General features: G+C 53.1%; 4 protein-coding genes across 4 annotated transcripts; 2 read left to right on the forward strand and 2 right to left on the reverse strand.

The window, feature by feature from the left end:
• Positions 1-8704: 8704 nt before the first annotated feature.
• Positions 8705-9802, reverse strand: EV422DRAFT_260211 (HAD-like domain-containing protein). Its single transcript, XM_053065785.1, has 3 exons — positions 9597-9802; positions 9355-9522; positions 8705-9295 (listed from the first exon to the last, which is right to left on the reverse strand). Exons 1-3 carry the CDS (start codon positions 9637-9639, stop codon positions 8913-8915), a joined length of 594 nt encoding a protein of 197 aa, XP_052922181.1. The 5' UTR covers positions 9640-9802; the 3' UTR covers positions 8705-8912.
• Positions 9803-10275: 473 nt separating this feature from the next.
• EV422DRAFT_260242 (uncharacterized protein) lies at positions 10276-10983 on the reverse strand. Its single transcript, XM_053065786.1, has one exon. The coding sequence runs from the start codon at positions 10839-10841 to the stop codon at positions 10479-10481; it is 363 nt and encodes a 120-aa protein (XP_052922182.1). The 5' UTR covers positions 10842-10983; the 3' UTR covers positions 10276-10478.
• Positions 10984-11549: 566 nt separating this feature from the next.
• Positions 11550-11994, forward strand: EV422DRAFT_500355 (uncharacterized protein; the record flags this gene model as incomplete). The annotated part of the gene is made up of 2 exons (XM_053068132.1): positions 11550-11755; positions 11781-11994. Coding segments are annotated over 2 exons (420 nt in total), but the record flags the coding sequence as incomplete, so codon positions are not given.
• A 546-nt stretch (positions 11995-12540) lies between these two features.
• EV422DRAFT_571076 (uncharacterized protein) lies at positions 12541-13464 on the forward strand (the record flags this gene model as incomplete). The annotated part of the gene is made up of 2 exons (XM_053072951.1): positions 12541-13033; positions 13097-13464. 2 exons carry the CDS (start codon positions 12541-12543, stop codon positions 13462-13464), a joined length of 861 nt encoding a protein of 286 aa, XP_052922184.1.
• Between the last annotated feature and the right edge of the window lie 2907 nt (positions 13465-16371).

The raw sequence follows: 16371 nt of genomic DNA on the forward strand, positions 1-16371 counted from the left end.
GGGTGCCCGGTGACTCTGATGTTGCGTTGGTAGCAGTTGGTGAGCTTCTGAACATCTTGGGCATTCAGATGACCAAGTCTCTGATGCTAGATACGAAAAGGAGTGCTGCAAAGTGCTCCTGATGAGTGGGCGTGCGCAGTGATAGCTTGAGCCTTCATGGTGTAGAGACCATTCTCTTTGAAAGGTCTGAAAGTGAGAGCCCCATCTTTGGTCTTGATTGTGCACTCTGCACTCAAGAACTCGACTTGTGCTCCATTCTGAGCCCGCTGAGCTACTAAGATGAGGTTCTTTCTGAGTTAGGGAACGAACCAAACGTTTTGAAGGGTGTCAGCTTGCTCCCTGTGTGTTCTGATGGTAATGAAGCCCGTTCCGATGGCCAGAACTGACCTGTGATATGGACCACCATCCACACGGGTTCTATAACTGATGCTCGTATACAATAGCTACTTTGCTGTAAGGTATTGTAGACGGACTGGGTGTTTGCTATTTGTCATGCAGGAAAATAGTTACTTCTTGTGAAAAGGAACGCGTAACAAGCACTGTTAAAGTACCCGTGAGGCTGGAGTCCACTGGAGAACACTCTTGAGACGCGTAGGCCAGATACACCTGTGTATCCACAGAATATACAGGTCTATTCTGCGAGGCCTGTCTCGCAGATGTGTGGTTCTCCAACTAGACCGGACAACCCACATTACACCCCCCCCCAGATTCTACGATGCGAACCTACTCCAGCAAGCTCATACAAAGTGGAATATGAAGGTGTCCGGGATCGCACCCAGCGCCATCCTTAAATGGTCCTCCTCGTTGGTCCAAAAAACCATGGTTCTGCAGCGGAAAGCTTCCCAGATGACCGTTGTGGGTAGCAACGTTTGCAAACCATTCTGGTTCAATGGTAATTGCCATCCACGCTACCTGCTACCAGCAGCGGGCATCCCAGCTGTGAATGCAACAGTTGTGCTTTGTATCACAAGTTCCCTAATACAAGTTGTCAGGCAACGGATGTACGCAACCATTGACCCAACAAAGCTCTGTTGTTCAGAGTCAACGCCTATGTGTACCTCCAGGCATACACACCACCGAGTCTCCAGGAGTGATCAGTTCCTGTTGGAGGGATCATCCTCCCGAGTCCCCAGTTAGGGTTCCCATAGTTTATTTCCCCACGTGACTTCCCTCCCGCTTACGCCACGCTTCCGCGTATGGGACTTCACCCTTTTCTTCCCTTTCGGACCTCGCGTCCTCTTTCTACAAAAGACTTCAATACATACTTCACAGTACTCCATCTCACACAACATAGAGTTCGCTCATCTTGTTGGCCCATCTTTACTTCCGTGAGGTATGGCGCCATACAGGTACTGCAGCTGTGATCGTCGGAGATCGAGATCCACGCTTCCTGGCAGACTTCTGGAAGGCGTTTCAATCGTTGTTGGGCTCTAAGCAGAGCTTGAGCACGGCACAACATCAACAGACGGACGGAAAGGTCGAACGGTGTATCTCTATCTTGAAGAAGATGATTAAACCGTACCTTAATGTAACAGGAGACGATTGGATTGACAAACTGCCAATGTTGGAGTTTGCCTACAACCGTACGCAGAACAGGACCCTTCATTGTGAAGAAGGAAGGACCACACCCGGAAACGTACGAGTCAGAGCTGCCAGCTTTGATGGGCGCTTTATACCCGGTCTTCCATACGGATATCTTGAAGCCTTGGCACAAGCTGACTTCAGATCCGCTGCGCATCGACAATGTAGAGGACTCTAACCCAGGGCCCTTCCAGGTCAAAGGCGAGGAAGAATACTATGTCGATAGATTATCGGACGTAGGTTGGTCCATGGAAAACCTGAGTATCTTGTTCAGTGAGTTGGTTACCCTTCTGAGCAGACGACATGGGAAACGCATGAGCGAGTGAAAGACTGCGCTGCGTTAGATGACTTCATCTTGGTCCATGGTGAAGTAGAATTCAGATAAGCGAAAGCGGAAGCGCTCTAAGCGACCTGAGGCTCTGCGACGCATGAGTGCACGGTTGGCTGGAGGCCATGAATGATCTGTAGCCGGATGGGACCTTCTGTCCAATAAAACATCGGATATCACTGCAATCAAGCAGAGAAGCTCTTGTTCACGATATCGTTGGACATAAGTCAAAAGCTGTGAAAGGGATTGCAACATGCTACACAAAACGAGTGTTAACACGACCCCTTGATGGTAAACGACATCCGCATTGGGTAAATGCGTTTACGGCCGCCGCCCATAATGAGTAAGCAGGAACTGATCACTCCTGGAGACTTGGTGGTGTAAATGCCCGGAGGTACACATAGGCGTTGACTCTGAACGACAGAGCTTTGTTTGTTGGAGGTATCATCCTCCCGAGTCCCCGGTTAGGGTTCCCGTAGTTTATTTCCTCACGTGAGTCCCCTCCCGCTTACGCCACGCTTCCACGTAGGGACTCCACTCTTTTCTTCCCCTTCGGACCTCGCGTCCTCTTTACACTTTAGACTTTTCTGCACAAGACACTACATACTTCACAGTACAGCATTGCACACTACATAGAGATCGCTCAGTCATCTGCTTCCTCTGCCGACTACTGCTAAGTGGTTATGAGCCCTGGCTTCGCCCGCAACTAGCGGACGTTCCAGGATAAAGAACTCACGGTCTCCAGTCACCGCTCTCTTAGTAAAGCACCAGGCCACCTAAAGATTCAACAACCCAACCTCAGAAGGGCTACGCAGCTGCAGTGACAGCCAGCAAGCCCTCTGCTCAGCCTACCCGGTCCCAAGGAGGAGCTCTCCTGGGCCCACTACCTGCGGCTACTAGAGGAGGAGGAAAGAAAGTTGAACAACCCCCTGTTGAGAGTTCTGAATCTATTAATCAGCGCTCTGGCATTGACTCACGTACTCCGCTTAATCAAGGCGTAGCCCGTCATGCCGACTTACGCAGTGAACCTACACCTACCCCGCCTTACAAAATGCCTGGTGAATTTGTGGATGAGAAGAAGAGGAAAGAGGAACTTTCTGCTACCATTGCAGAATGGAAAGACGTAACCACGCCATATGTGGATGCGCCTGAATCACGCAGACATGCCGGAACCGACCCCTTCCTGATGGATTCCATTCAGGAAGAACCTATGCCTGTCAAGCAGGAAGAGGAGATGCTTCAAATGAAGGATCAAATAGCCACTCTGACTGGATTGGTTACCTTGTTCTTGAATTCGGGCCGAGCGCCACAACAAGGTGGACCTACCGTCCCTCCGTGAACCCGCTTGCTCAGTCGCTTGTGAACAGCACTCGCTCTCAGTATTCGACTAGCCCTATCCAGGCAAACGTGCCATATATGACCTCTGTGTCGCCGGCACCCCATGCGCCTCCTCAGCGCGCTATGGCCTACTCCGTCCCATACGCTTATAAAGCCCCGGAACAGCATCCTTACTTTCAACCTCGTTCTCAAGTCCCTGCTTTCGCTGAAATTCCTCAAGAAAGTGAACCTTTGAGACCAGTTACTCCTGTAACGTCCCCTACGGCCGGCAAATCACCTTCCAAGGTCTTCGTTAATAGTACCCTCAGAAAACTTGGCACCTACAATGGTGAAGCCATTGTTGCCAAGCTACAAGTGTTCATTGATCACGTCGACGTGATTATGAAGTATCAGATGATTTCACCTTCCGAATGCGTAGACTTTGTCGTCAACGCGCTCACTGGACCAGCTCTCCAGTGGTGGAAAAGCCTGCCTGAAAACGGCGCTTCTCCATAATTTCATGCCACGATATTCAAGACGCCTATGGACAGCCCCCGCAACTCGGATTACGCTCCGCGATGTTGAGGCGCTTCATTCACCGGACTCATCCGCCGCAAGTTCTTCACAGACTGCGCGCTCTGAAGCCCAAGTCAATTAACCATCAAGGTTTAACCAAATTTGTTGCCCAGTTCAACCTTTTGGCTGGACAACTCCCCGGGCTCCCGGAATATGTGCTCTGTGCCGACTTCCTTCAAGCCCTTCCTGAGGATCTTAGTACCCTGATCACTGCTCAGGCTCAGTACAACGATAGACTTACTCCTTCTCAAGAACCCCCCAACTTCTGCATCAACGTCTTGGACAACCTGGAAACCACATTCTCCCGGTTATGCCTAAGATAGTAGAGGATTGGCCTTCAGTGGCGGCTACGCCGGACTCCGGCGCACGCTGCAATCCATGCGCTCTCGTGTAATGAGGTGCTGCAGGTGGCACCTTAGTGCGGGGAAGCGCGTAGGGCATGAGATCACGTGTAGCGTAGATTATATTGGAGTTCTACGCTCTGGGGTGACTCCCGAAGGGAAGAAAAGCCTTCGGGCGGCGCCCCGGGAGGTAGAAACTCTAGAATTCTTTCAATACATCGAGCGGAGACAGAGCTAGCCTCTGGCAACGGACCAAGCATTATTACATGGTAGCACCACCCTTCAAGATCTCTCCGGCAACCTACGATGAGCAACTCTTAGGCGAGTGCTAATACCGCCGTCAGCTATGCGGTAGTTAACAATGACCGCTTAGAGCTTGACCCATTTGAACACCCGCATCGAAGGGCGCAACGGCTCGACGGCGACCAACGCCAAGGCAACGGCCCCGCAGAGCGTAACCGCCCCTTGCACAGGCGCAGGGGGTCACCCCCGTGGTCGCCACCTGGAAGGAGGCACTCCCGCTCACGCTCATCTCGTCGACGTCGAAGCCCGGAACCCCGACGCCGGAATCGGATGCCAGAGCGATACAGGCGCGGACGATGAGGTCGCAGGAGCATCTCCCCCCCCGTCGAAGGAGCCGCTCAGCAAGCCGCTACCGCAGCCGCTCCCCGGCAAGGACCCGAAGCCGCTCCCCCATGCGGCGCAGGAGCCGTACCCCAGCCCAACAGGAGAACGGACAGGCAACAATCCTCCAAATCCTAGCCCAGCTGGCCAACACCAACGCCCAACTCCAGCAGCGATTCGAGCGCCTGGAGAGGGACCGCCCAGATGACAGCCCCTTCGCTGGAGTACGTGTTAGCCGCGAGGACCATTTGGCGGCTAGCGAAGAGCGTAAGCGCAAGGCGGCCGCCGAGAAGGAGTTCCGAACCACCTTGGCTAAGATGCTGACCAAGTTCAATGGTAAGGCTAATGGTAAAGACATGGTCGCCAAACTGGACGAGTTCGTTGACGCCCACCTACGCTATCTGGAAGCCACCGAATTCAGAACGGAGGACGGGGACGTGAAACACTTCGTAGCCCACTTGTCGGGAGACGCCGCTGAGCGGTGGAAGCTCGAGGCTCGCTCCGGAGAGCCTCCCGCCACCCGGGAACGGTTCCTGAAGGCACTCAGGCGCAGGTTCTACCCCACCAACCTCCGTAGCTTGATCAAGGCGAAACTGGCCGCCCTGAAGTTCAAAGACAGCATGTCAGACTACGTTTCGGCCTTCAACGCACTGACCACACAGATCGCTATCCTCCCCAAAAAGGAACATCTCACGGCACAACAGGAACGTGACTACTTCCTGAACAGGCTGACCTTCCACCAGGTCGGACGTTGCATCCGTGAGCAGTGTTACCAGTTCATCCTACAACAGGGCAATGAGGACGAAGACATTTCCATCAAGACCCTCCAGCAAGCCGCCCAGAGGGCCTTCAGCATCAGGGGTTATGCCGACGGATCGCCCGCATTTCGGAAGACGGCAAACAGATCCAACCCGCAACGGCCACTTTGGCCCAGGCTCGCCACAAGCGCAATACGCCCCGCACCTTCAACTCCAACCGAGTACCCCTTGGGAAGGAGAGGAAAACTCAGCGAGGCGAATGTCAAACTTGCAGCAGCAAGGACCACTACGCCCGAGCATGCCCTAAGAACCCGGACCGACTCAAGATCTCGGCGGCGCCCGCCGAGGCCTTTGACGATGACAACGACGAGTTCCATTCGGCCGCGGAGGAGCCCCCGAGCCCCGCATACTCCGTTGACAGTCAGGATTGTCTCCCCAGGGCCTGACCGCCCGAGCGCCTCAGCGTCCAGACAACCCGAGGGACCTACCGGACCCCGACTGCAGGACATCATTCCGGAATACCGCCCCGGGCCCGTCATTGACAAGCACACGTTCATGGTCCATGGACGTGTCGGCGGCATATTATGTCGCATCCTCATAGACACTGGTTGCAATACCATGCTCATCAGTGACTCATTTGCCCAACGCCATGATCTTAACACGTACGACTGTCCCACGCCCCTCGAGGTCGCTGGGGTGACAAAGCCGGATCATACGGCGCCACGCGGATGATTTGTGCCGACCTGTCCGTCTTCACGGAGGAACAAATACCTCATAAGACCCCTCGGGTCCCGTTCGTTGTGGCCTCAATCCGCGCGGATGTTATCCTAGGGCTACCCTACATCTTGGACCTAAACCTCATACGCTTATGGCGCGACAACAGGTTCCTGGTGCTTCAATTTGAGGATAACGCAACCGTACTAACTTTCCGAGCTAAACCCACCACCCGCCGATGGCAACAACCCAGCGCTTGCGCGGCCCGGTTACTCGAACCTCATACGGGCCCTTGCCCCCGCCGTTTCTACCCAAAGCGCGCGGCCTTAAATGAGGGGGGCTTCCTCACGGCCAAACAATTCAAGCGAGCGATCAAGAGGGATAAAACCACCGAGGTCTGTACCGCATGGGTCTCACGAACGGACACGGAGGTGGACCTGGCCACAGACGACGCCCTCGCGGACGTCGCCGAAGCCAAGGCTAACTTCGTTCGCACGGTCGAGGCGAAGAAAAGTGCGTTCCTGACGAACCGAAAGGCAACGGCCACCCCTCCGGATACCACCCCGGAGGATCCCCTCGGATCGGTCGCCGCCGACCATAGCTGAGGTGGTGAAGATGTTGGCGTGCATTTCGCCATCACCGCTTCGTCGCTGGCTTCAATACTCAAGCTTGCGGCTCCAAAACGCGCGGTGCGCTTTGTGAAACGGTCATCGAAATCCATATGGGGTGCACACAGCTCTTTGTCCACTGACTGTACTTTCAAACCCGTTCTCAAAGCCCTCCTTTCGCTGAAATTCCACACGAAAGTGCATCTGTGAGACCTGTTACTCCCGTAACACCCCGTACGGCCGGCAAATCAGCTTCCAAAGTCTTCATCAACACTACCCTTAGTAAACTCGGCACCTACAACGGCGACCCCAATGTTACCAAGCTTCAAGGGTTCCTTGATCACATCGACGTGATTATGAAGTACCAGATGATTTTGCCTTCCGAATGCGTAGACTTTGTCATCAACGCACTCACTGGATCTGCTATCCAGTGGTAGAAAAGCCTTCGCGAAGCCGACCGCTCCTCCATTATTTCATGGCACGATATTCAAGATGTCTATGGACTGCCTCCTCGACTCAGACTATGCTCCGCGATGTTAAGGCGCTTCATTCCCCGCACTCATTTGCCGCAAGTTCTTAACAGACTGCGCGCATTGAAGCCCAGGTCTGTTAACCATCAAGGTTTAACCAAATTCGTCGCCCAGTTCAACCTTTTGGCTGGACAACTCCTTGGGCTCCTGGAATACATGCTCTGTGCCGATTTCCTTCAAGCTCTACCCAAGAATTTGAGTACCTTGGTCACTGCCCAGGAACAATACGAGGATAATCTTCGTCTTTAGAGAAAACGGACGGAGGTGTCCGTTTCCAGTAGTGATGTGATAGAAATGGCTATAGCGAGAGTAAACAAGAGACAGCTGTACAGCCTTCCCCATACCCTGGAGTCTCTTCATATGGCACCACCAACGCCGAGGACTACATGGGTGGGATGCCTTGCGATATGCAATCTTGCTGCAGGAAAGCTGTTGGAAACGCACGATACCAGAGTATCAGCCACAGCAGCGGCGTTTGGACCGGGTATGTGAAGCTCGGATCTATTCTCCATGTAGTAAAGGTTGACAGTTATATCAAGGTGCGCCCTCCCTGTCGCTAGGATCGCCAATAGTCGAACGTAGCATTCGACCATGAAGGTGAACACTTCCGGGTCCCCATGTTGTCCTGCTATGGTCAAAGCTGCACTCAGGAGGTTGCAGGACTGGTGTCCCCCTTGAGAGTCGCCGCTGAAGCTGTTCATGTTGTTCTTGTTTGTTTCACGTGAGACACTGAAGGTACCAAAGTATGTTTCTATCTTGATGCATTACAACGAAAAAAAAAAATGTGACCCGCAAACGCACTTAGCTACAATCACCTCCGGACTGCAATCCAGACATGCAACTAACTGATACAGCTCGGGTTCGATATCTGCCCTTCTGTTTTCAATGGTGAGTCAGTGTATGAAAGGGGATGGCCCAACCGCACAGCGTTTGGGGATACTGAGAGCGCGGTGGCAGGGGTAGCTGCATTGACTACCCATGCTTTCCCTGCTGCAAGGATCTCGTTCGGAACCAGCAGCACGATGTGGCCTGCGGGAACATAGCAGTAGCGTTGGCCCGATGGCACGGCGTATCCTGGCAAGTTAGCTGTTGACACAGTATCTGACGGTGGGACAGACATGGCTCTCAGCTCGTTTGAAATGGATCAATGGGTGCACGATTCTGAGAAAGGGCACCTTTCCCGTCACTATTTTTCAAACATAACAAGTCCGCCCAATCAATGTCATACATAAGTGAGCTATCGCATCCGTATGGTTTCTTTGCGTAGGGCTCGACATAATCAAGGGGGTTATAGTGGTCTCATGCTGTGATCCAGTCGAACGAAAGGATCCAACGACAGCAAGAAAGCGCGCATCATCTGCCAGTAGAGTGGTTCACTGCAAATGCATAGGATTCGTACTCATATCGATCAATCACAGCAGCTGTGCAGCTTCTACCGTCCAGCTCGCATCGCAAGGGTTACTATTTCGTAGCCCAGCGCCCTCTTCTCAAACACATGGAAAACGCGAAAACCGGTAGGATGCAGACCGACTCCCCTAGGCCAGCGAGTGCCGCTGGTATGGTATGCGCTCTCCGCCCAATGGAGTGAAGGCACCTGCGGCTAGCAGAACTGCGACCACGTTGTAGACAAAGGCCCAAGAGAAGTTCGCTATGATGGTACGCCGGGCGCGTTTGGGAATGATTAGCGTGTCAGGAACTGCTAGCGTTCTTGGTTGGAGGAGGATCACATCCGCGGTGCTCAACGCTAAGTCTGTTCCTGAGCCAAAGGCAATACCAACATTCGCTTGCGCTAAAGCAGGAGCATCATTGGATCCATCTCCCACAAATGCCACACGGTGTCCTCTCTGTTGAAAGGCTTTCAGGCGCGTCAGTTTGTCTGCTGGGGGGCAACCGTCAACGCAGGTCGAAGCATCAAGTCCTGAAGATACCGGTTAATAGGAGAGCAGCGTTGTGCAAGAAGTACATGTATGGCTATACCTATCGCTGTAGCTATTTGTTCGACGCTCTCAATGTGATCCCCACTGAGAATGCGGACTTCAATCCCCACAGACAACAAGAAGTGAACCGCCTGCTTTGCGTCAGGGCGGAGTAGATCTTTGAGGCCATACATGGCAACGAGGGTCCCGTCAACAGACACCGCTACCACTACGATCAGTATGTTACTCTGATGATGTCCTACAGCGTCCAAACGAAAGCGACCTACAACAGTCCTCACTCACCTGAGCATCCACTTTGCTGGGCATGCAATAGAGCCGATTGCATGCGGGGACAAGCCGCGCCCTGAGTCACCCATGAACGTCGGCCGAGCTGAACCACGGAGCCGTTCACGAGACCCTCAATGCCCAATCCAGGTATGCTTGATACCCCCGAGACGGTGGGAGGTTTTCCACGCCTTACATTCTCCAGTTGGTTGGCAACTGCACGCGCAAGCACATGCTCGCTCAAAGACGCGATGGCATGTACAGTACAGTAGATGCCACTTCTTCCCGCCCGAGACTTTGTCCGTAGAACTCCTCCACGATGGTGAACTGTCCAGTGGTGAGAGTCCCCGTCTTATCGAAAACGACCATATTGATAGAAGCAGCCGTCTCAAGACTTGTGCCATTCTTCAAAAGAATCCCACGTAGTGCGGACACCCCCGCCGCTATCACGATGACCGTCGGAACAGTTGAAAGGGTTGCATCTTTTAGCATCTACGCCCTGGGGGCCAATGAAGAGTAGCTTAGCGTACCTAGCCCCACCGCACATGGGCATGAAACAATAAGAACAGCAATGGCATACAACAACGCCTCGATAGCAGGCGAGCGTCCTCCCACAGTGTGTCCGGACAATCCTACTCCCAGCCATACAGAGAACACTGTGCCAGCATTGACGAGAACAGCTGGTGTGAAAGGCAGGAGGAGAATCACTTCTGCTTCGAGCCGTGCGGTGGGACACACAATGCACGAACAATTTTTGCTGCCGAATCGCGTGCTGTTGCTGTGTCCGGCAGGTCATGTAGAGGAATTACATTCTGCTAAAACTCGGGGTTGAGGTTAAGGTTGATATTAGTCTTAGCTTACTTCCTAGGAATGTGTAATAGCTGGTTGCCTGTTTGGGTTTTAGCAGAATGCTGACGGGAAGTGCATCGGCCAGTCCCATGGGCACACACAGCAGCTAGCCCCAATTCTTCTCAACATATTGAAGAGCCTCCCAATGATGCTGGACTCCATGCCCGCTAGACCAGTCTTGGACCCGGTGTGTGATAGGTCCTGGCACGGGAACCCGGCGATCAGCAGCTCGACGCCCCTGCCGACGCCGACGCGGGGAGGGCTCAACGTCGCACATGGCAGTTTGCTCTTGTGGAATCTCAGCTTCCTGGGACAGCCGTCGCTGCCACCGACACACGTCCAAGCTGGACCCTCTAGAGCGCACCTGAAGCTTCCGATACCACAGGAATGATCGTAGAACATACTGCTGAGCATTGTATTGTTCTCGCCAACTTTGACCTCGCTGTTGAGGAAGTCATCAAGACATCGGTGAATGCCATTGTACTGTATTTCTCCACCACTGTGTCCCCAACTTGGAGATCCTCCCGCGGCCCGAGAGCGTATTTGACGTTCAGGCGCTCCACTCCGTAAGTATGTTCCGCTGCAGCAGACAGACCAGTCTCTGCGGACAACGTTCTCGTCTTTTGTCGGCCTCGCCAACCCGGTTTCTATCCCCGTCCAAAGATGTGGTCCGCCTCACCAAATGGCAACAACCAAACAATATGCAAGCACCCGCTTCCCGAGTTCAGGATCAACGTCGGTATCAAAGCGGATGGCGAAGACGAGTAACTTGTAAGTACTAAGCAGCGCGTCGGATGCATCCCTTCCGAGCTTTCGGTTGCTTTTGTTTCCGGGCGTTTGAGACCACCCCGAGAAGGTGGCTTCATACTGTAGGCATCTGCAATGTATCCTCTTCTTTTGGCAACAACCACGATAATCGACCGCTTTTCCTTCTCGAACCTTCGCTCGCCATCCGCTCAATCGGAGACTCGCCTTGTCTTCTAGAGGAGAGCTACGAACTGATATAAGGTACTGCCGACAGGGCTTCCCTCTCTGAATTTGGAATGTTGGCTGTGCACACGGACCCAGGGAAAAGCAGCTTTCAAACGACCGGACCCAACCTCCAACAACTGACTGTCGGAAATGCCCAAAGGAAAGGCCACAATTTTCCGCTGCACCTATCCTGAGTGCAATAAGAAACCGTACAGCAGGGAAGACGCTCTCAAACGACATATGAAAACACACAGCAGTGGTCCACCCTCCTTCAAATGCCCCGTCGAAGGCTGTTCCAGTGCCTTCTCCCGGAAAGATGTCCTGAAGGAACACGAGGCGAGACACAATGGCGACCGGTATGAGCTCGGAGTGCTCCGCCAGCTTCCGGTCCCTCAGCACACTATGGCGGCACAAGCTGACCCACACAGGAGAGAAGAACCATATGTGCGATCAGTGCGGGAATTCCTTTTTAACACAAAGTGACCTTAAATCTCACAAGAAGAGTCATGAACCTTCGCCCTACCCGTGCACCGAACCCGGCTGTAAGCATAGTTTCCGCACCGAAAAATCCTTAGCAGACCACCTTCCTATCCATGGGCCACGCCAGATACCGTGTCCGAACGCAGGATGCGGGTTCAAGGGGACGACTCAGGGAAATGTGGACCGCCACTCCAGGGATTGCGCTGTCGGAACGAATACTGCTCGGGTCCTGAAACGCCGATGCGAAGTATGCCATAGAAAGCGTATGATTCCCCAAGGGAAGACAACATGCAACCAGCACTCCCCGCCGCGAACCTGCATTGAATGCCACGAACCGGCCGAGAAAGGAAGAATCTATGAAATTTTTGATGCTGACTGGTGTCGCTGCAAGAAGCAACAATGCCTGCCGAGAGAGCCCTGCACGATATGCGGTCTCGAATGTGTTATAAAGCTACGAAGCCCTAGAATATGTGTCCTATGTTACGACAAATCGGACCTGCAACCTAAACGCGAGTGCATCGAATGCGGCGAAAACAAGAAAATCATAGCGAAAGATCTTTGCATGGGTTGCAATCGTATCATCCGCGATTCCGGTCGAAAACGAGCCGTTTGTGGCGGCAGGTGCGGTGTAGAAGAAGAGCAGATCATTGTCGCCGCCGGAATGTGCGCCCTCTGCTACAAACATCGCGAAGTCACCCCGCCAGCATTCAAGTCGGATCTATCAAGTTTGCGTGATCGGCTGAAGAACCGCGATGATATGATCTTACTGGATTGTGAGACTTTGCATCACCCTGGACCGCTAACAGACAAATCGCCGCAAACATTGATTCAGTTCGCACTGCTATACAAAGCAGAAAGGTTAGAAGTCATCATCGACCACGGGAACGGGTTGGGGCAGGTCGAGCGATTGAACCTACTGCGCGCCATGGTCCGGCCTCCACGCCAAGAAATGGGCTGGAATCACGTCGAGATGAACCTAAAGACGCTTTGCAATGTTCTCGATGTCAAACTTCGGGAGTTCCCGAGCAAGTCGGACGTTGAAGCATTTGAAGCGGCTTTGAAGGAGCTGGATAGTCGTTTGGCAGAAAAAGGCAGGTCTCCTACGGACGCGATCGATGAGTTGGAACTGTGGATGAACATCCCTATTGAAAACGGTACGTGGCGGCGGAAAATGGGTCCACGCACCAATCGGCTAACAGCGTATCTCAATTCACAAGGTCACAATACGATATGTTATTGGGCCGCCACACACTTTGATCAAATCAGCCTAGACAATTGGTATCAGAGCGTCACGGACGAACCCGTCTCGAGATGGCATTACGATAAAAGTATACTTCCAAATGTGCAGCGAAGTATAGAGAAGAAAGGAGAGAACAGAGGCTCTGCAGCGCTTCATTCGCTTTACATTTCTTTGGTGGATCCTACGCGCAAAATACCTGTTTCAATGCGATGGCATACGGCGTTGGCGGATTGCTTGATCATGAAGGCAGTGCTGAACGAGCTTTGGAAGATCTGTGGGGATACACAACCGGGGCAAAGGAACATGTCGCAGACGAAGTTAAAACAGTGGTGGAAGTTGACATAAAGTTAGGGACAAGGGACGTTTTTTTCTATCTGGACAGTGTTATTTAATCAATAGACCTATTAGGCTGTGTGTAGCTTTGGATAGGTGACGTGAAAGAAGGCCGCTGTCGTAAGTGGGTCGTCACATTCTGCTTTTATGGAGACCGCTTCGCTCAGAAGGATAGCTCTGCCAGACGCCCTCGGCATCTTCAAGACGTGCCGACGAGTGGACGGCCTCCGCACACACCTCAAATGAGCTCGAACCTGAGCACGTCCAGCGCTTCGAGCAGGCAAAAACCCAAATTCTAAGCTGGCCACTGTCGGCTTCGGTAAATCAGCTTGGGGTGTTGCTTTTGGCTGAAAAGCGAAACCTTCCCCCGCCTGTAAGTTTTTCCTTCCTCTTTGTGGTCAGCCAGCAAAGCAATGTCAGCTATCTGCCGTTGTCCATCAGTCCCAACATGAACAGTCCTGATCCGTCAATAAGTGCGATTTTGTGTAGCATACGATAACGAGCGGCGGTCCCGACCAATACAGGTTTGCAAAGGGCATAAACAGTGTTCAAAGAAATTGTTTCGTACGGCCACATGCTATATACATGAACTAAAACATACGTTGACAATGTCTTCCTGAATACTGGAAACGGTGGGGTTCAGATAGTGAACGTCGCGGGCAACCCGAGCCGCTCCCCACGAAAGCAACAACACGCCCACAGCCTGCGACTTCCACCTCCCTGTCCACAGTGCCTTGGCCAGACCAGTCAACTGCGCATCGACCTTGTCTGCCGCCTCTAAAGAAGCCTAGAGTAGCCGGACCATGGTAAGGAACCCGACGGCACCCACAGACTCTCCGAAGGGGGTTAGGCCTCAATGAGGGCTCCAGTAGGGGCGGGTCCTAGCCTTCTTGAAAGCCCTTCCTCCTCCGCTTCATCGGCACATCGGCATCGCTTTCTAGTTCAACGACTGATTCCAGGGATGGAAAAGGGGTAAGCTTCACCGAATTCCTTCCTCTTTTGTGCGTGGCACAGCACGGGAGCTTACCACCGGCTCTCCATCCTTCAGGTTTTGCCCTTTCTCCTGCTTTAAGCCGGTGCTCGTAGAGGGTCTTTGATGACTTGGGAGTTTTGCATTCCGTGCGCCACAGCCGTGCCGACCACGACGCTCGTCGCGGCCCACCATGACGTGAATCGGGTCAGAGATAGCCCACATGAATCCACGTCCTGGACGACTTCGCGTTGACCGCTGACTACTCACCTCCCGCTTTACTGGTGTCACAGCCAGATCCTCCACAATCTTCTTCCCCATAGGGTCGACGAGGCAGGGCCCCACGGTGAGTTGCACTTGCACGTTGTAGCCCTCAGCGCGCATGAATGGTACTTGCGTTGTAGCCCCTCAACGTCTCACCGACTCGATCATCAAGCGAACATCACAAAACATATGTACTGTACCTGAGTCACCTCCATTGAGTATGCCGCTTTGACGTGATATCGCGTTCCCGTTGATCGTGTCGAAATCGTGACGCTGCTTCTCTATCCCTTAGGCGTCCCTCGGCGTCCACGCACTCTGACAAGATTGGGAGCCGCCGTAGGCGGGATGCCGCTATGGCTGCAAAGCCCCTGCAATGCCAGTTATCCTTACTAGCCAGTGGGCAGTCTCTGCCTTAGAGGAATGTCAGGAGGGGGTTAGGGTTAACCCGAATGGGTTAACCCTAACCCCCACGTGGAGCTAGATTCACGTCACGCCGCAGGGCGCAGGGGCTGATGGGGGAGATAAGAACCTTTTCTTCCCCCGTACGGGACGCCAAACATTTCACCGTAGGGCTCTGTCTGCTTTGCAGCCATAGAACATTTAGCTAATACTGTCAGTCTAACTCCTTGCCCTCTTTGAGCATCGCCTGCACGATGTCCAACGTATCCAGATAAATCTCCATTCCTGTCTGCGGGCATCCCTGTAGAGGGTCTATTCTAGATCTTCTAGACGATGCCCCCACCTCGCCAGAGGAGTTCCCTATCGAACACATCCTTTCTGAACGTCAATGCCGCGGCAAGAACGTCCAAAAGGAATACCTGGTCAAGTGGGTTGGTTTTACTACCCCTACCTGGCAACCACGCTCTGATCTCCTTCAGACTGAAGCGTTGGACATCTGGGAAACACGTCCAGCCGCTTTCCACGCCCGAACCTTTGAGGCCTACTCGACCGCCTTCAACACGCGTACCGCAGACACTCCTCAATCCGTCACTATGACCTGGCGCCAAGCGATGGCATCCCCTCAGGCAGCCGAATTCAAACTCGCTGCCGATAAAGAGTTCCAAGCTCTAGTCGATAACGGCACCTGGGAACTCGTACCTCGTCCGCGCGACCAGCGCGTACTTGGCAGTACTTGGGTACTACATCAAATTTTCAATCCAGACGGTACTTTCAAGAAATTCAAGGGCCGCGGTGTTGTTCAAGGCTTTCGTCAATCCAAGGGCATTGATTATAACGAAACCTACGCTCCAACCCTACCTATGTCAGTTCTTCGCCTCTTCCTATCCATAGGCGTCTCCCTTGGTATGGAAATCCATCAACTGGACGTTCCCAACGCCTTCCTACAAAGTGACATCGACGGTCCCGTCTACGTTGAACAATTTCAAGGCTACGAAGATCCGCGCAAACCGCGCGGTGACTGGGTATACCTTCTCCGGAAGGCTCTTTACGGTCTTAAGCAGTCTCCGCTGCTCTGGTACCGCACTCTTCGCGAAACCCTCGCTTCTTTCGGCTTTAAACCGCCAAAAAACTGCCCCTGCGTCTTCTTCCGCTACGCGACCAAGACGCGCACTCTGGACACTCTTCAGATGCTCCTTATATACGTTGACGACTTCGTCGCCTGTTGTATGCCCTTATACGTCAAGCAAGTGAAATATGAACTCTGTTCTCATTTCAACTGTACGGAT

This window comes from Fimicolochytrium jonesii (assembly GCF_025526975.1).
Source record: "Fimicolochytrium jonesii strain JEL569 chromosome Unknown EV422scaffold_30, whole genome shotgun sequence".
In the NCBI taxonomy this organism is placed as follows: Eukaryota; Fungi; Chytridiomycota; class Chytridiomycetes; order Spizellomycetales; family Powellomycetaceae; genus Fimicolochytrium; species Fimicolochytrium jonesii.

Bases quoted from the DNA above. Each gene is read 5' to 3' on its own strand.
- EV422DRAFT_260211 (XM_053065785.1), bottom strand. From the start codon at position 9,639: ATGCAATCGGCTCTATTGCATGCCCAGCAAAGTGGATGCTCAG. The intron at 9,523-9,596 runs GTGAGTGAGGAC...TACTGATCGTAG, and splicing joins CCAGCAAAGTGGATGCTCAG to TGGTAGCGGTGTCTGTTGAC. The intron at 9,296-9,354 runs GTATAGCCATAC...CGGTATCTTCAG, and splicing joins ACAAATAGCTACAGCGATAG to GACTTGATGCTTCGACCTGC.
- EV422DRAFT_260242 (XM_053065786.1), bottom strand. From the start codon at position 10,841: ATGCTCAGCAGTATGTTCTACGATCATTCCTGTGGTATCGGAAGCTTC.